General features: G+C 40.7%; 1 protein-coding gene across 5 annotated transcripts in view; it reads right to left on the bottom strand.

Moving 5' to 3' along the window:
- Positions 1–20,860, bottom strand: part of FGF13 (fibroblast growth factor 13) — a 421,117-nt gene that overhangs the window by 146,591 nt on the left and 253,666 nt on the right. For 4 of the 5 annotated variants that reach the window (XM_088465786.1, XM_088465787.1, XM_088465788.1 and 1 more), the window contains one exon: positions 19,583–19,750. The exons of the other annotated variant lie outside the window; for it this stretch is intronic. In XM_088465786.1, the coding sequence (XP_088321912.1) occupies positions 19,583–19,750 (168 nt within the window). The remainder of the gene's footprint in view (positions 1–19,582; positions 19,751–20,860) is intronic. 5 annotated transcript variants of the gene reach the window in all.

Here is a 20,860-nt window from a genome sequence, read left to right on the forward strand (position 1 = left end):
AATATGGCTATTTCTATGGCTAGTTTTATTAACAGAAGAGGACATATTATTTTCTAATTTACAAAACAGGAAAAAAATATACTGAAGTTGCTTTAAAATGATAACACCTTCAACAAGTAATAATAAGATAACACAATAGTAATGAGCACTTATATCAAAGAAAGACAAATGCAAGTTTCAGTATTCCATGCATAATGATACAGTAAACTGCATATATACTACATGTACATGTAAACAGAGGTATTAACTTCAATTTTTCAGCATGGACAATATCTTCATTTTATGCAATGCCTGTTTACTCTTTCTTATGTCTCTTATGCCAGTTTCTAGGTGGTATAATCAAAATACAGGAATTAATGCCAGGATAGAATAATAATCTACACATGATCTGCTAATAGTGCTCTGTCAGACAGGTCCTGGGAGCAGAAGCTTGCAGAGTGCAGAGAGATAAGCAATACTAATACACCAGTAGTAAATGTTATTTTTAGGTGAAGAAACTCTTTAACATTTGAAACTCAATATTTTGTAGATTCAATATAAGACTTATTCATGTCCGAAAATCCTTTAACAAGTTACACGCTTTTGTGAGGTCTGCTGAAATAGAAAACGGCTGCCTGGTTGCAAATGAATTTCAACATCGGTATAAATAACATAATATTGCAATAATGAAAATAAGCTTGATTTAATGACAGCATGTATATTATCTAAAGGTACTGGAGCAAACACAATCTGTCTTAAAAAACTATAGTCCTGTTGTTCTTTACTGCTATACAGACAAAGCCGGTCTTGGATTTATCAGCACATATGTGAAGGCTTGTGGAAAACATTTTGACCTTCATTTATTTCTGAGTGTGAGATAACCTTGATTTATAACAGTACGGTCCTTGTATTTGTCATGGAGATTAATGTGCATTGTGGTGACAGTGAGACACATTGGACATTACACTAACATCATGACAATGAAGATAAAACGGCTTGTGCTCTATCGCTCTTCTTGAAGCTAATAGGGTGTTTAAATATGTGCGTATTACCAGTTCCTTTAATGTCATTCTGCCAGTCAGGCCTGACAGATGATAAAAATAGATACGTGATTTATAAATAACAAAACTGCTTGATGCGTCCAAATCATTTTTCAACACCTGGGACAATTGTTTTTCCTCTGGGGTCACTGCACCACTTACCTCCAGTGGTATTACTGTATGAGGATGCTGACTCCTGTGTAGGAACTGCAACACACCAAATTCTTAAGCTGCATACACACACAACGATTTTGTTACCAATGATTTTATGAACGATTTTATGAACGATTTTCGGTCAGATTATCTGTCAGATTTTTTAAAGTGTAATGAACGATATTTTTGAACTACAAACGATTTTTGCATATTCCCTTAATGAAAATTGTTCAGTTGGTCAGTCTGACTGAACTACAAACTACAAACGTGAACGTGCATGAACGATAATCGTTCATCGTTTAACTCAGAAATTGAACGATTTTTACAACGATTGAACGATAAACAATATCGTTAACAATAATCGTTCAAAAAATCGTTGTGTGTGTATGCACCTTTAGAACTCATTGCCACTACCAATTTTAGTTTTACTTCATTATGAGATGTTGTAATGCGATTTTCCATTCCGTATTCTATTACAAAACATGCACCATTGCAGGAGCTGAAGGAAGCTGCACCAGGTGACCAGGCACATGATGCACTGCCGGCCTGCTAGCGCGCTTCCTAGGACTGTTGTACATGTTAAGCCCTAAACCAGAAAAAAAAATAGCTCAGAGACAAAATGCCCATATAACATCTAACTAGTTGTAAAATGGGCATGGAATGAAGCTGCACCAAATTCTGCCAATTCTCAGGGAATTATGTTAACAATAATGCAATAAATGCATGCATTATCTAGATGGCCATTATGTATCATCATATAAATTGAATGACTACACAATTTCTCTTATAAAATTTTTTATATTTCATGGCCTGACGCTCAAAATCATTAACTAGCTAACTACTAACCAGTCCTCTTCTAAAAACTATAATTTAATTCCTTATGTAGAATTTAAAATCAATATTGTAATCAATGAAGATCTGATTTACGATTGCTTGCCAGTGTTAAATAAAAAGCTGAAAGCTGTGCAAGCCCTAGAAATGAGTTAGGATGATTAAAAAGGTATCAGGGTGAGGAGGAAGCTTGGTGTAAATTTAATAAAATATTTATTTACATTTGACCAAATGAAATGTCTTTCTACCACTGATAAATGCTTGGGCATTTTTTTTCTCAGGGTTTAGGATCTCACTATGATACATTGGCATGACTTATTTGCCAAATTGAAATCTACAAGAAATCATGTAATCCGGGCCAAATTAACTGTAACCAACTTTGAAAGGAATGGCGGATGAGGACTTTACTAGAATTTAAGAAAAACTGTTTGAGCTGGTTTATAGAAATTAATGACTTGGATATCGGAACCTTGGGCCTGATTCAGACCCACTCGCGAGCGGCTGTCCGCTCGCAAGTGGGTCGATGTTATGGACTGAGCATGCGCACGACGGAGGGAGCTCCGTCGTGCGCATGCGCCAGACGCGACGAGCGAAGGAAAGTCCTTCGCTCGTTGTGTCCGATCAAAGGGGGCATGCTGTCAATGTTGATCCATTCCATCAACCAAGTTGTATAATGACTTATGTAATTGCCTCTCGTGCTCTGTTTGTGCTGTGCTTTGGAGGAAACAATACATTGCTGATGATATTAGGGCCTGATCCAGATATGGTCGTAATGTCAATGCTTTTTCTACTGCGCATGTGTCAAAGTCGCACTGTGCATGTGCCGCGATTTGTTCACGATGTGATTGACAGTCAGTGTTAACGGGGGGTAGCGACTCAAATTCAGGCGTGTTGCGGCCGTTACGGCCTACACCTTGTAAAGGATTCGGCTTCTTAGTTCTGTCAGCTATTCTGCACCATCATAGGGTTGCTCTGAACTTTCGACTGATATGCGTATGATACTGTGTCTTTGTACGCAATTGGTTGGATTTGCAAAGCTAACGGTGTGCGTCTCAATACAAATCCCGGTGGCTGCGACATTTGCATGTTTTCACACAGTTGCTGCATACAAAGACGCAGCTGTAACGCGATTTGCCTCCATCTCAGAATCAGGCTTTTAGTTAAGCTTTCTTTACTATAGCAAAATTTATCTTAAAAGTAAACACTGTTTCATCATAATTCATGTGATTAAGGTGATGTACATTTTGCTTTGTTTCAGTGTCTTTACTGAAGTTTAAATACTTTACTTAACTACAGTACGCAAAACAGGAAGTGAATATATCAGGTTCCTGTCACATGACTATTAATATAAATATTTGTGTCTTCAATTTGTATTAGAGTTTTTAGGTGCAGATTCAGTTAGCTGCGAGCTGTTGACAGTAGCTAGGCAGATTCTGCTCGCACCTCTATAGGCTGTGAGCACAAAATGCCTTCTGTAGTTCACACGCGAGAGGTACCGGGACCCGTTCCAGTGGCTTTTGTGGCTAATTGAATCTGCCCCTTAATGCTAATAGAACTGACAGTAAAATGGTGACATCTTGCTCGAGCAGTGTGGCAGTGTTGCAGCTTCCCAAACCTTGCTTACTCCAGTCAGTTGCATCATCATTTTAGAAGTATAATGCCCCATTTGTAATCACCTTTGTACTGAAAATCTATAAATAATATATAAATATTGTACAATCCAGGTGATTAAGATGAGTACATCTATGCACCCAGAGCCAGGGGCACCTAGAGGGGGGGGAGCGGGTACACATTATCCATGCCCAGGCTTGCTGGAGGGGCCCGGGTCCGGCACCGCCCCCCCTCTTACATCACAGCAGCCCAGCACACACTGCTGTGTGCCGGGCTGCACTGGGAGACTGCTTGCAGCTGCTAAGAAGCAGCCACAGCAGACTCCTATGCCTGTGGGGGGAACGATCAAGCTGATCGAGACCCCCACTGGTCATGAGCCGGGCTAAGGGGGCTCACTGCGCCCCCTCACCAGCCTGCGCAGACTGAGCCACCATCACAGTGGTACAGAGGGTACCTATGTTAGGGGCACAGATCAGACAAGAGGCCTTCTTCATGCCTATGATCCTGGGCCCATACCTTTCAGGGGGGTGCATGGTGTGACTAACCCCTCTGTGGCTGCAGTATTTGCCTGGCTGCTGACAGACCTATAAGTATCTCTGTCGAGTTCTGCATTTATACACATTTATACCAACACATCCTTACTGCACTCTGTCTACATTAGGCCTTCCATCCACCAACCCATCTTTCCATTTGCAAGCGTCAGATGTGAGCAAATCCATATGTATGCATGTGGCTTGTATGTATGCATGTGGCTTGTATTTTCGCATGGTAGAACCAATTTGTGTATTCTATGCTACACAAACTGACATACAGTACGTCCACTTCAACATCAGCCCAACATTCAAATTGTGTTAATATTTTACCCATTTACTTATACTGACATACCAGGTATATTATTTTAATACAAGCCTGTCAGGTTTGATTGCATTCACAGTTTTCCCATTTCTCTATAAGTGTTTGACACCTTCTTTGTGTAAAGATCCCTAAAACTTCTACAGTGCATGGGTTCCACAGAATGTACGAACAATTGTGATTGAGATGCACGGTATCAAAAATGTCTAGGAAAAGTCCTGGGCGGTGACTAAATTGATACACAGAGATGGTTTGTCTTAGAGGCGTGTAATGGGAGTGTTGTGGGCCTGCAGGGGCACCTAGACGGGAAGAGTGGGTACTACTTGCCCGGGGTGGTTGGAGGGGGCAGGCGGGAACCCAGGACAGAGATCCTGAAAACTTCTCCTCTCTGCCCACCACCGCTGCGGCCATGACTGTATAGCAGTACATTGGGCAGTGCAAGTGAGGAGATTGCTGCCACTGAGCAGAAACATCACAGAATCAAGCCCAGGATCTTATTGATGGGAGCAGCTGTCTAATTGCGCAGAGGTGTGATTTGTTTTCATTGTGCAGCTACGGATGCTAATAGTGGGCATCTCTACACCAGGTAGGGGATTTGTAGCAACATTAGCATAAAGACGCAAATCAGAATCAGGTCCAATATCCTAAACCTGTCAACACAACACCCTATCTACCTCTCCATTCTTCTGCTTCAAGCAACCACTGTCACAGTGTCACTAAATGCAAGTCCCCTGCTTCTAGCAACCACTGATGCAGTGTCACCAAATGCAGTTCTTCTACTTCTAGCAACCACTGATGCAGTGTCACCAAATGCAGTTCTTCTACTTCTAGCAACCACTGATGCAGTGTCACCAAATGCAGTTCTTCTACTTCTAGCAACCACTGATGCAGTGTCACCAAATGCAGTTCTTCTACTTCTAGCAACCACTGATGCAGTGTTACCAAATGCAGTTCTTCTACTTCTAGCAACCACTGATGCAGTGTCACCAAATGCAGTTGTTCTGCTTCTAGCAACCACTGATACTGTGTCACCAAATGCAGGTCACCTCACAGCTCACACACAGAAATTCAACAAATTTTAAATATATCACCAGCCTTTTGTCACATTCAAGAACCTTTAAATGTGATTGTAGGTTGTATAAATTTTAAGCTCATATAATAATAATAATAATAATAATAATAATAATAATAATAATGCTATTTAGCACTTTTCCCTAAAGGACTCATAGTGCTTTACATTTGCCTTTACAGCACAAAATACAAAACAAGCTTAAGAAGGGACATTAGTGAAATGCTTGGGTGAATAGGTGAGTCTTGAGTCTATTTTTGAAGAATTCTAGAGTGGAGGACTTTTGAACTGTGAGGGAAAGCGAGTTCCATAGAGTCGGAGCCACAAGGCTGAAAGCTCGACCCCCAGATGAATTCCGGGAGATTCTAGGTACAGTTAATAGTCATTCGTCAATGGATCGCAGTAATCGAGTGGGACAGTAAGGAATCAGAAGCTGCTTCAGGTACCTTGGGCCCTGGTCATGTAGGGCTTTGAAAGTCAGTAAGCCAATCTTGGAAAACAATTCGCCATCTGACAGGCAGCCAGTGAAAGGAGTAGAGAATGGGTGTTATGTGGCTGGAACGGGGCTGGTTGGTTAATAGCAGAGTCCACTTCTCTGTGTCTTCTTTACTGTTCATAATTATCCTACAGTAACTGCGCACTGTAATTATGTATCTACTGTATGTGAATGTATATACTATCTGTATTAGTCTTTACTTATGTATTCAGGGGCTGATTCAAAGTTGTCCCCAAATCCAATGGTTTGTGTTCTATTCTGATGTTTGGAGTTCTGTGCATGTGCAGGACTGTACTGCGAATCTGCAGATCTCCTTCTGTGAGCTCGCTCGCAGTGCTCGGACATTGCAGCCTGATTGAAAGGCTGCGGCCATTTGGGAACATGTTGACCCCACCTGCCTCCAAACTACTTTCTTTGCCCTCCTCTACTCATTGTGCACCTTTCTGCAACAATTTTTTTCTTCAATTTCTATATTCATCTGTCCTAATATGGCAGTCCCACATTTTAATCCAACTTCAGCATCAGACCTTGATAAAGTGGATACTCTTGCTTCACAGAGTCAACAATCACTTTATCCCTGACCCTGCCTTCAAAAACTCTCTTGCAACATAGAACATCATGGTTGAAGTCCTATACTTCTGATGACTTCCTCAAACATATTTAGTATCAGTCCAAGCTGATTGTTCGCATGTGACATTCCATGATGTGTGCCTGACAGAACACTATCTTCTGTACATCTGTGTGATAATTTGAATCACAAAGCATTCAGGGCGAGGACAGACCTTTGATTATATGTGACACGAAACTCAATTATTTTGATGTTCCATACCATTGAAATTTCTTTTAACCCTCCCACACATCCCTGTGACCACAATCACTATGCTAACCCAAGTGCTGTACTCAAGGCGGCATAGGCGAAGGTAGAGGTTGCACCTTAAGGGCTGTGGGGGCAAGTATAGGACTGTGGGTGGGCTCTCCATCCCCGTTGCTGTTCTGAAAGAACCACACATCTCCTCCCTAGGGCTGACCCCCAACAAAAACATTGCTGTGCCCAGTACCTTACAGCAGTAAGTTACAGTATCTGCACCTACCAGTGAAATTGATCATGAACATGGCTGGAGTATTTCATTCACCATTGGCTACTCATTTTACTGGATTTGTGATATACTGGTCCCCTATTGCTACATAGTATGCATACATCTGTAGGGGGGAATCCCTTCATTTCAAGGGAAGGCTGATGTGTTTGTTGTCACTTTGGCAAATTGCTCAATGGTCTTAATCACCCCCCCATTCATTTACCACTGTGGTGTAATAGGTTGGAAATACTACACTATCATGCTAAATACTCTCACGTAAAGTAGAACGTCAGTGGTGTAAGTCTCGTACTCCAAGTGACTTCCTCACATATATGTCTATCTACAACTCTTATTGTAATTCACTGGATACTGCCAAACAAACAAATTTCCAAGCCTCTAACCCCAAGCAACTTTTTATTACATTTAAATCACTTCTTACCCCTCCCTCACCCAACCCAACTGCTACTATCAGAGCACAATATCTTGTTTCCTATTTCAAGGATAAGATTGATAATATCCGAAATGAAATGGTGGGCTCTTCCTCGGCCAGTGATCTGCTCAATTCCCTACCTGAACCCGCTGACACATTATCTTCATTTAAACCACAAATTAAGATTAAGTTTTTACACTCTTCTCATCCTTCTACTGTACTACCTCTCTTCTAGAACCTATACCCTCGCAAATCAGTAAAGCTCTGTCTCCTGTGCTCATCCCAACCTTAACTAAAATCTGTAATCTATCCTTCTCTACTGGTATCTTTCCATCACTGTTCAAGCATGCAGTGATCACTCCCATTTTGAAAAATCTAAATTTTGACCCTAACTCTCACTCAAATTACCGTCGTATCTCCCTGCTCCCATGCCCCTCCAAGCTATGGGAGAGACTTGCCTACACACTTTCTTAACACCCACAACTTATTGGGCCCACTTCAGTCAGGCTTTCATTCCCAACACTCCACAGAGACAGCACTGACTAAGGCAGTAAATGACCTGGTCACTGCCAAGGCTAAAGGACATTGCTCACTTCTAATTCTTCTAGATCTCTCTGCTGCTTTTGACACTGTTGACCACTCTCTTCTCATACAAACACCACAATCCCTAGGCCTTCAAGACACAGCCCTTTCTTGGTTCTCATTCTACCTGTCTAATCGCTCTTTCACTGTTCGCTTTTCTGATTCTACTTCCACTTCGCTACCTTTATCGGTTGGAGTCCCGCAAGGCTCAGTCTTAGGTCCTCTGCTTTTCTCAATCTATACCACCTCTCTTGTCAAACTAATCAGCTCTTTTGGTTTACAGTATCATCTGTACATGGATGATACTCAAATCTACCTATCCTCCCCAGATTTGTCACCATCTGTGCTGGTCCATGTCATTGAATGTCTCTCTGCCATTTCATCTTGGATATCATCTCGCTACCACAAACTTAATATATCCAAAACAGAATTAATTATGTTTCCACCGGCCAATAGTAGTTACCAACCTGATATCTCTATCACTGCTGACAACTTGACAATCAATCCCACCCCACAAGCTCGCTGCCTAGGTGTCATCCTTGACTCTGAACTGTCCTTTGTTCCCCACATTCAATCTGTCTCAAAATCCTGTTACATACATCTAAAAAACATATCCAAAATTTGACCATATCTTACACAATACACTGCAAAAACTGTGATCCATGCACTCATTATTTCCCGCATTGACTATTGCAATAGTCTCCTTACAGGTCTTCCCAAAAACAGACTCTTGCTGCTACAACCCATTATGAATGCAGCTGTGAAGCTGATATTTCTCGCCAAATGTTCATTGTCTGCTGATCCACTCTGTCAGTCTCTCCATTGGCTACTGGTCTTTTACTGTATTCAATACACACTCACACAGAAAGCTATTAACCAAACCACAGCAACATACATCTCTTCACTCAGCTCAAAATATCTCCCAACCCGACCTCTCTGCTCAGCACAAGATCTGTGTCTCTCATCCCCACGCATTACTTGCTCCCATTCACGGTTACAGGACTTTTTCCGGGCTGCACCCACCCTGTGAAATGCCCTCCCATGCACAATAAAACTTTCCACTAGTCTCCAAACATTCAAGTGTTCTCTGAAAACTCACCTCTTCAGACAAGCTCATCAGATTCCAAAATTGCCTACATAACCTTCATAGCTTCCCTATCTAACTCCCATCTTACAGTATACACATTTCACATTTTCTCTTTCCTCAATTTCACATCCTCCTAACCCTAGGCCAACTTTCATACTGCTCACCAAGAACCTCTGCAATCTGGCTGGACGAATTTGCAATATGTAGCACCTATCCTTGTGTATCACCACCTATTTCCCTATAGATTGTAAGCTTGCGAGCAGGGCCCTCTTACCTTTATGTCTGTCTCTTACAACCCAGTCTTGTTCTGTTAATGTTTCAAATTGTACAGCGCAACGGAATATGCTGCGCTATATAAGAAACTGTTAATAAAATAAATAATAAACAGAAAAATGTGTAATCCTGCTTCAACAAAGGTATACAGTCTCATTCTTCTTTTTAGATAAATGTTATTGTACATAGCATAAATGAAAGTAGTGAGAATCACCACCACTTATGATGGGGATGTCCCCCAAATATTAAACTCATAGCCTCCAGCTGAATGTAAGGCACGTAGGGAATACACTTGTATGGATTCAGGAACCACCTCTTTTTCGTTCAGGATCTCAGCCTTTTTTATTTGTGTATTCAAAAACAAACAAAAAGGTTCATAGCATAAAACCTTTTAAAAAAACAGGATTACACTTTTTTTTTCTCTTTTTTGTTGTTTGAAGTGTCAGTCTACTGTGAAAATAAAAGACCCTATTAGAAGTTAAATATATTTTTTGTATATAAGCAATGCACCATTGTACTCAATTTGTGTTATCAGCACAAGGTTGGTATTCCTTGGAGGAGGACCAACATTCATTTTGTGGACCTGATTCCCATATGGATTTCAAACCAGGTTATGAGCACTGGTACTACATTGCTTTTGGAATGGGGGCTATATAAATAATAATTTATTAATTGTTTTATCATAATAAGTTACTAAGTTTAGTATTTTTACTCCAAGATTCATGATTTCATATAAAATGTATAGTTTTCTCAGTTGTATGTGTCTTTATAAGTTTATATACATGCAATGTATACCATGGTGATACTTTGGCATCTCAATTGGTACTTTTTTCTTAACAACACAATGACTGGTGCAAAACAAAAAAATCCTCCACTTTTCATCATAAGCCTATCTCTGTTTATACATATCCAGGCAATACAATGTTATTTTAACAAGATAATTCTTTCTTCCATTCACTGACTAGTGCACACCCCTTGCTTTTTCCGCACCTGTCACCAGACAGTCTGTCTATTCCTTCTAATTGAAGCCCCTGTTGTATATTAAGTTTACTGTATTAATTTTCAGTTATTTAATAAAGAATGACGACTTGAGTGAAGAAAAGGAAAATAGCTCCCAAAGCAGTGTTTATGTACATTTCAGTCAAACACAAACAGGGAGGGACTGGTTAGCTCATGTTGGCAGAGCAGATGACAAGGAAACATGTGAATCTATATTATACCTTCCAGGCAATGGGGACACAGAACCTTGTTATTATTAGTCACGCCATTACCGACTTTGAAGTACCATGGGACTCATTCTAAAGCTGGGTACACACTGGAGCGACTGGCATATCGGTCCGATGTTCAGGTCGATTTGCCTTCACCCTGGACATCGCATGATTGCCAGCACACATTACCCAATTTAATGAACGTCGGAATGATCACTAGTTCTGTCCTTCATTAATATGTAAGGAGCCGCATGCGATATCACGCGATGGACGCGCAGTACGGCCTACCATACAATATTGCATGCGATCACAGCAGCACGCAATTTTGGCATACACACTGCATGATATGCCCAATTTGTGATTCTGATTTTGCCAAGTCATGCCGATATTGCTCCAGTGTATACCCAGCTTAAGTCACACGCAAAGTAGCTGTAGTTGCGGGCAGCCGCTGAAGCCTGATTTACTATCTTATACTGTTACTATCGGTGCTTGCTCCAGTCCCATGCTAGGTGCAAGAGATCAGTCAGCAACGGGCTTCCGCTCGGCATGTGCGTGCAAATCAGAATAGCATAGAACATTAGCTTCCACAACCCTCCTATGACACTCCCACAAGTGGGCTTGTTCCACGCACTCGCATTTTTGCCACCCAGTTGCTGTCCCAAAATTTCCAATTTCACATAAAGACAGATCCCACCGAGTTCACTTCCAATCAGAATAGGCCGGACGTACTCAAATATGTGTAAATTCACATCTGCGCATGCACTGTGCGCAAGAACTCGCCATGTGCGTCCGGGCACAAAGATCCATCTCAGAATTAGGTCTACCTGAAATGACTGTCAAGTGACAGTGACTGTGCGCAACAGTTGAATGAAGAGTGTGATGAGGCACTTACTCTCATCCCGTGCTCAAAGGCGATCAGATGAGGATAAACGTTTACCACCAAGTGATAAGCCTACTGTAAGTCTGACACAGGCATTAGGGGGGCCGTGTACTAAGCCTTTGCAAGAGATAAACTAGACAAACATAAAGTACCAACTATTCAGCTCCTATCATTTTTCAAACGCAGCCTGTAAAATGACAGTTAGTAGCTGATTGGTTGGTACTTCATCTCCATCCACTTTATCTCTATCCAAGGCTGGGTGCATAGACCACTAAAAGGCAAATGTGCTCAGAGAATACCCCACCGCTAAATAGACTGTAAAAGCTATGATAAAACCAAGTAGGGTAGTAGAGTCAAGCAGTATGGGCACGTAAGTGTGGAGCCCCAGATAGCCAGACTAAAACCCTTACAGCTCATACATTTCACATTTTTAGACAAAGATAAACAACATCCTGGAAAAAAAAAGATCATGCATCACCTCAAATATAGATGATACGCAGGCAGACATCTTACCTCTCAAGATGAGACCAAAGAGAGTGTAGAGCAGCTGACTCAAGCGAAGAAATGTTGGAAGTGAGATAATCAACTACCCTATCTGACACATTCCCTACTGACAGAACTTTGATATCTTCAAAAATAAATGCAAAACACTGTAAAAGGGCAAAGTATATTCACTTCATGTAAATATGACACAAATAGCCATGTGTGTTACCACTTGGGATTATGTTTGAGATGCTGAAAATGAAATCATATTGCTGTGAGGGCAGCATATTATACGATTAAAGACCGATATAGATGATTTAGATAATAGAGTCAGAATGAGAGGCCTACCTGAACAAATTAAACTGCAGGGATGATTAGAAGCCCTTACAAATAACTTTAATGATATTTTGGAAAATAAAACTGGCATATCCTGAAATTTTAGAAGGAACACTCAGGGCATTGCATGCAAGAGGACCACCTTTGGCCAGCCTGATAGCTGCCACATGTACTAAATTACTTTGTTATCGAAGCCGAAGAATAGATATTATAAAAGACATGCACACTAGATGCCATTTAATAACAATGGCATATACTGTAACTCTACCAAAACTTACAACAGAGGACAATTTTGAGGTCCGTATCCAATACCTTGCAGGTGGGTAAACTAAAAATGCAAAGGTGATTCCCCCTCAGCCTGAAAGTCCTCCATGAAGGCAGTATGCTTGTTCTCAAGGGCCCTGAAGAATATGAAAACTTTTGCAAGGTGCTGGCACTCCCCCTGAACTACCCTAGATATTCTGGTACTAGCAGCACTACCAAAGACTGCTAGCAAATAAAGTAATACCAAAATGTCATGCTTCATTTATCATATAGCAGCCCTAAAACGCGAGCATAAAACAATGGAAACAGATTATCTTATTTTCAGATCTCATTGTTTGATTTAAATATTATTGATGCTCAACATAACTAGAAACTTCACAGACGTAGACAGAGATATTATGAGCATTGAAACAAATCTTGGCATGAACTCAAAGAGCAAGCACCTTTATAAATCCCATTAAAAAAAAGTGCATGATCAGGCATTCCTACAGAAAATATAGGGGCTTATGTAAGTAATCGATGAAGTAGGTAGTGACTTGCAGCTGCTGCAGGAACTTCTGCGAGTCTTTCCGTATTTATAAAACGGCAATCATTTTAAAGGCAAAACCAGCTTGGTTTTGTCTTTAAAATTATTGCTGCTTCAAATATATGGGAAGACTCGCAGGAGTTCCCGTAGCTGCAAGTCACTACCTATTACATAAGCCCCATAGCCTGATTATTAAGGACCTATATAACATTTACGGAACTGATTTCACACAAGGGGGTACATTTACTAAAGTGAGAGTTTTAGAAGTGGAGATGTTGCCCATAGCAACCAATCAGATTCTAGCTATTATTCTTCTAGAAGGTTCTAGATAAATGTTAAGTAGAATCTGATTGGTTGCTATGGGCATCAGCTCCGCTTCTAAAAACTCTCACTTTAGTAAGTATACCCCATGAACTACACTAGAAGGAGTACATGATAAAACAATAACTCTGATATAGCAGATTACTTTGAATAAGTAGTTGCAATAACAAATGACTTCATCACTCACCCCATATGAGCTACTGTACAGTAGGCTATTACATACTATCCTTCTGGGAAGAGCTTGGGCCTGGACAGACTAACAATTAAATAATTAGGACTTCCAGGATACCCTATTATCATTACTCTTATGAGTGTCTAATGTCATATTACTCTTGGTTACATAACTCCGACAATTATCAACCTATCCATCTCCCTTGATTCTGGTCTCTCACATTCCCATTTACCCCCTGCTGTAGGCTTCCCTGTTTGGACATTAGGCTCAAATGGCTCAAGACATTCTCAAAACATCAATCTGAATTCTTCCTTCAAACATGTATAAGCTGAAAATAATGTCAGATAACTCACTCCTTCAGCAGTCTTCGCAAGGAGAGTTTTGTGTTGGATATAACACCCTTTGATAACTTGTTTATAATCTTTAAGAACAATACCCTCTTGCATGTGCAGCCTGTGAGCAGGGTAGAGGCAACATTTCCCCTAACCAACACCAAAAAACAGTTCATGAGCAATCACTCTCCCCTACAATTAATAGATAAAAAGGCTCCAGTTATCTCAGGTTTTTCCAGAACCATAATGGTTGAATTTAGATACAGTATAAATTACTTTCAAGATGGTAGAGATACCCTATCAAACAAAATTCTATTTCCTACCTGTACAGATGTTGGTTAAAATAGAGGTGGGTGCACAGCTGTATATTTGGCGGTCTTGCTCACTTTTGCTCAAAATTGATCACAATATTCTTAAAGATAGCGGGATCTCAAGTACCATATGACCTATGGTTGTTGCTCACTCACATAACACCCTTCTCGATTATTACATATAAGAAATTTCATCTGAAACATCTAGTTAACCTTTATTCCTAGTAGTTGAGGTGGGCTATGGTCAAACAGTTTAAGGACATTGAAGACATTATCCTCTCTACCCTACACACCCTGTGAGATTTTTAGGTTGAGGGAAAGATATATGAGACTGATGGCAATTGAGGCACAGTAGCATACAGTATAGGTGAAGTAACTCAAAAGCATGTAAGAATGTCTGATACATAATTTTTTCAGATAAAATGAGTATTTTGACCCTACATACTGTACAATAGTGAAAATTTTTTTAAAATTAGCATAACGGTAGATTACTGTACATCTGCATACCAGAATAAGAGTAACAAGTGAGTTAACTATTTGGTGCCTTTATAAATACTAATATTATTTGTTTAGTTTAAAGTAAGTGTACATTGACATCTTACATTTTTGTATATCCTTATTAGGATAGTGATATGACCAGCATAAAACCAGCAATGAGAAGACAATTATCAGAATTTGCGTAAAGGAGAATTTTGCACATACGTTTTAAAAAATATTTTTAAATTATTAACCCTAGTTCCTAACATGCTAATGGAAATGAACAGATGGTTTTCCTCTCCTTGGGGGAAATGTAGCTAAGCTTGGAGAGAGATAAAGTGGATAGAGATAAAGTACTACCAACCAAACAGCTCATGACTGTCATTTTTCAAACATAGGGCCGTATCAATTAGTTTTGCCTCCATGAAAAGGTTCCACCTACCCGACTTTTTGCCTACATCGTGTGTTTTGGATGCAAAAACTTATCGTGCGCGTCCCCGCCCCCAGTACTTTACCTCTCTCCAAGCTTTGATAAATCTCCCCCTTTGTCTCTCACAAGATGCATATCTCCATTCCTCATAGTCTATAATACATAATGATGTGCATAGTGCCACACAGACTATGGGCCTGATTCAGAGCCGCTCGTAAGCGGCCGCTCATTCGCTCCGAGCGATGTTCGCACAACTGCGCATGCGTATGGGTTGTAATACGCATGCGCGAACCAGTCATTGCGGTTGGAAATTGTGTGCTCGCAAAATAGCGAATGCCTGCTATTTTGAGTGACAGGATGAGGCGTTTGTGGGTAGTAACAGGGGAAGGTGCTTGAAAACGGGGAGTGGAGATCCGAACGCAGGCGTGCCAAACGGTCAAAACGGGCGTTTTAAGGGTGTGCATAATTAACAAAGCAGCGTCATCGACCACGTCACTTGGTTGTCTTTTAGCCTGAACTGCTCGCATGATTGCGGTAGGAAAATCCTACCACAAGCACTGCGAGCAGTTCATACGCCTTTCGATGTACTCGATTAATCTAATAAATAGCGGAGATGACGTAGGATGCGAGCGGCCAGGGGGCGTTTTTAAAAAAATAGCGAGCGCATGTTTCGTTCGCTCGTTCAGACATAGAGGCATCAAAAGACCGCAAAGAGCGAGCGCTCTACTTAAATTTTCGGCCCCTTTTTCTGAACGAGCGAGCGCAAATAGCGTCCGGCTCTGAATCAGGCCCTATGTACTGACCGCTTCCTCCTGCTGCCATGATCTCACAAGTACACTGGCCCCTGTGTCAGTAACCATGCTTTTCATACACTGACTGCATAAGGAAGGGTAAAATTGTTGGGAACGGGATGCCGCCATTCGGGATCCCGGCAGTCAGAATCCCAAAGTCGACAAACAGGGTTATCCTAACCCTCTCCCTACCATAACCTTCCCTCTCAGGTGCCTAACCCTAACCTTCTCCCCTTAGTGCCTAACCCTAACCCTCCCCCTAGTGCCTAACCCTAATCCCCAACCCTCCCCTCAACCCCACTACTTACCTTCGGGATTCCAGCAGTTGGGTTGCCGGCTCCGGGATTCAGACAGGTGTTGGGATTCCAGCGCCGGCATTCTAACTGCCGGAATCCCCTCTGTCAGGATATAACTGCATCCCGTTGGTAACATATTAGTGGAGTGGAGGTATTGTGCAGGCAGGGGAATAATGCAAATTACAGGGATTTAGAATAGAATCACATTTTCGTCTACCCTAATATTCTTCCACAAGAGATTAGATTATTTCCTTGACTCGAGGCAGAAGTGGCATAGTGTAAATGAAACATATTTGTATTCTATAGTCACATGCTTCTCCAAGATATTATTTTTACACTACCAAGTACCTTTCCAGATGCCAATAATAAGTGATAACAAAATCATTGTTATCTTTTTAGGCCGATAAGCCGAGAAGCGTTTTTCACATTAAATAAAATTGTTTCTTATATTTGGATTCCAAAGCCTTCACATCTCCATGTGCTTCCTGGTCGACAATTTTGCTTCTTTTCTAATCTGATAATAGACCTATTAAAATGATAATTGTGGCTACAGTCTTTCTGAGTCACTAACAAACGACTTCACAGCATTTAACTTATGCTGTAAAATTTTGCCCTGCAGTCTATCACCCGCTGAATAACTTATGCATTCACTTAATCTCAAGTGAAGTATTGATTTTCACTCTGATAATAATTGTGTGTTAATTTCACATGGCATTTGATAACTTGAACACAGAAGCTCATAACCGCTGATTGTAATGTACTCTTTCAAGATAAATTATAATTCAATTTGATGAAAAGTATTTAACAGAATCAAAAACTGCAGGCAATTATAGCACACAGCTGTCGCTAAATCATATTTAAAACTTTATAATAGACACTATTTTAATTTAGTGGAAGGTCAGAGAGCCTGAGTCAGAGGTGGATGCAGTACCAATGTACTTTATGAGCAGTTGAGCGATGCTACTGCGCATGTGCCAAGAGTCTGAGAAACCCATACTGGCACTAGCGAACCTAACTGTACGATAGAGGTCACAGTTGCTTACGGGATTGGTATCATCAGAAAAGGCCACTGCAAATCATGGGCGATTCTGGGAGGTGAACAGGAGGAGACCTGAAGTGAACGCAAAAAGAGGCCGTCTTATGGGCATGTAATGGGAGCGTCATGGGCATGTAAATGTGTGCGACTGCATTCTTTTCACTGCTCCTCTGCCACAGTGGCCTTTTTTTGAGGGCATTGAGATTAGGGATGTGCAGGCTCGGATTAGTTTGGATTTTCCCACCAAAAATCGGGTCACAGAAGGAGGTAAAACTTAATTTTTCATGGGCAAACATCATCATTCCTGGACAAAAGTCCATGAAAGATAATGGGCCTGATTCAGAGCCAGACGCAATTAGCGCTCGCTCGTCCAGAAAATAGGGGTGGCTATTCAAATGAACTGTTCGCTCTTTGCGGTCTGTTCACGCCTCTAGGTCTGAACGAGCGAACAAAACTTGTGGTCGTTTTTTGGAAACTACGCCCCCTGGCCGCTCGCATCCTACGTCATGTCCGCTATTTATTAGATTAATCGAGTACATCGACCAGCGTATGAACTGCTCGCTATTCTTGTGGTTGGTTTTTGCTACCACAATCTTGCGAGCAGTTCTGGCTATAAAATAACCCAGTGACGTGGTTAATGACGCTGCTGTTTTAATTATGCACACCCATAAAACGCCCGTTTTGACCTTTAAGCACGCCTGCGTTCTGATCTCCACTCCCCGTTTTCAAGCACCTTCCCCTGATACCACCCACATACGCCTCTTTCTGTCACTCAAATTATCAGGCATTCGCTATTTTGCGAGCACATGAATTTCGACCGCACTGACTGGTTCGCGCATGCGTATAATGATCCGTGCGCATGCGCAGTTGGGCAAACATCGCTCGGAGCGAACGAGAGGCCGCTTACGAGCGGCTCTGAATCAGGCCCTATGTTTGTCCATGAAAGATAACGTTTTGCCTCTTTCTGTGACCTGATTTTTGGCGGGAAAAATCAGAATTTGGCGGGAAAATCCAAACTAATCCGAGCCTGCATATCCTTAATTTAGATGAATACACTGTGTGATGCAGAGGCTGCACAGGGGGTTAAGGATGTGACCGATGGTGTGTCGATGGTGGAGCGTTCTACACCACCAGTGGATTTGCACAGTGCTCAGATATTGGAGGTGGGCGTCTCAGGATTTACTCAGTCCGCCGCACGCTATTACAGAAGGCGAATGCTGAAACTGACATCTGCATATTTTCACTATTGCAAATCCTTAAGAAATCACAGCCGTGCATGAATTGCTCCCATCTCTGAATCAGGCCCAGAAGCACTCAACATATATAGAGAAAGAAAATAATGCTCTATACAATATAGTTGTGGCTAATTATACCACAGGCTAGTACTGTAGACAGCTAGAGGGGACTCCATCGATCAACTATCTGTGTGTGTGTGTTCTTCTGTTCCGTTTTTATTCCCAATATAGAATTGATTCAGGGTTTATATACGGGCATGGAAACTATAAATCTTATGGACCTCAGTGACCCCTGATAGGTTACTTCAAAATTGACATATATATGTACTACCCTGACAAATATGCACATTTGTAAACCATTTCAATTGTACTTGGTATAACAATAAATGAATCCAAACCTTTATTGCTCCTGAAAAGAAACACAAACAAAAACAGTCTTCTTAAGATGCACAGTTCTTTTGCATGCAATTTTTCATGTCCAGCGTGCATTACAAATACATTCTTCTGTTGCATTTTTGCAGCTGACGCTAAACTTTAAATTATTATAGCAAGTGCAGAAGCCTTATGGGGAAGGATCATTTGTTTGCATGTGCCATACCTCCAAAAAGGTGCATTACTTCAAATATCAGAAGAAAACATGAGGGTAAATGCTGTTTAGAAGAGCAAGCAAATTTAGCAGCCAAAAAGGGCAGTGCAATGATGCAGACTGCATGGGTAAAAAAACAGTTACATCTGGGGAAAGCCAAGTCATTTTTATCTTGTTATTTATTGTATTTTTTTGTATAATGCGTATACATGCTTAATATCATACAATGTCCCTTGATAGACTGTATAAGACACTAACAGGCAAGCAGGGGGATATGATATGAAGCGCATTATGCTCCCAGTGTCATTCCTGACACAGGCCGGAGGGGGGATGTACAGCACGGGATAGGGACACGAACAGTAGAAAGGAAAAAAAAAAGGAGGGATAACGAACATAACATGGATCCATGTTGAACAAACCTTCCGGCTCTGTGTTTTCTTTGAGGTGCACTTGCTTCAGAGGACAGCAGAAGATTTCGTGACATTTAGCACGAAATGGGGACTCTTTTTTCTTTAAATCCGCTGACTGGATGGAATCTTGCCGTAACATAATGTATTCTTGTGTGCCAGGGGGAGCGTCATCCAGAACTGTGGTTACCACATAACAAAATGCGTTAGAGCTGGATATGAGAAGCTAATAATTTCTTAGAAAATACGTGCTATGTTATTTCCAGTGAAAACATAAACCTTTGAAAGTTAACAAAACAAGCAGAGTAGAATGATAGCCTGGAAAAATATCACTCAGTGTGGAAAAAGTCACCAGATCACTTGGACACGGAACTATGTGATTAGCATGAATGAGGCGTATCTTGGTATCCCTCCCTGTAAGGTAATTATGACTAAGGCAGTGTGTAGCTTTTTCCCCTAGCGACTTAACTCCTGTTATCCCCAAAAAATAGTTTTAACCCCTCAGTTATATTCTGTGGTATATTTACATGTGACCGAGGCAGACATTTGTGGGCTAAAACAATATTCATGAGAATACAGCCTCTTGATTCAATAAAAATACATTGACTGAGGCACATAAATCATAGCGACAAGCAAACCATTTAAAAAACGTGTTGCTTTCGAATTGATTGACTGCATTCCTATCAATATTGGTTCAGCAAACAAAATGGCAGCCTTAACTGGGTGTAGTCAAATGATGCACTATAACTCCTCAGATGATTTAAAAAAATATTTATATGGTGTCATATGTAAAATAGCTATAAGTAAATACTTTGCCCTCTCTAATTGGAAATATTCCAGCCCAGAAAGAGAACTGTGATTTATTGTATAGTATGCTTATAATAATGTCTTTATTAATTGTGGTGTAACATGAAGTTCAAATGTATGGCAGGTATTTTTTTAAGAGACAAATCTAAAATGACTTGTTAAGAACTATTAATGCATCAGAAGAAATAGCATAAATAATTTTAAGTAAAACATAAAACAGTGAAACTAAATACATAGCAACACAATATTACTGGCGTGAACAACATTAACAAAATAAATTAGCCACCTTCAATATAAACATGCAAAATGGCAAAAGTGCTGAAACAAATAAATTGGTGCTTTAATTCTAAATCTAATCAGAGCCAACAATTGTTTTCAGTGGAGGAAGTAAATAACATGCATTTTGCTCCAAAGGTAAAAAGAAAAACAGTTTTGCTCCAGTTGAACCTTTGTTTCAATGTTTTTCCACTTTTAGAAGTAGAT

Source organism: Taudactylus pleione, unplaced genomic scaffold, assembly GCF_031769625.1.
Source record: "Taudactylus pleione unplaced genomic scaffold, aTauple2 ptg000064l, whole genome shotgun sequence".
NCBI classification, from domain to species: Eukaryota; Metazoa; Chordata; class Amphibia; order Anura; family Myobatrachidae; genus Taudactylus; species Taudactylus pleione.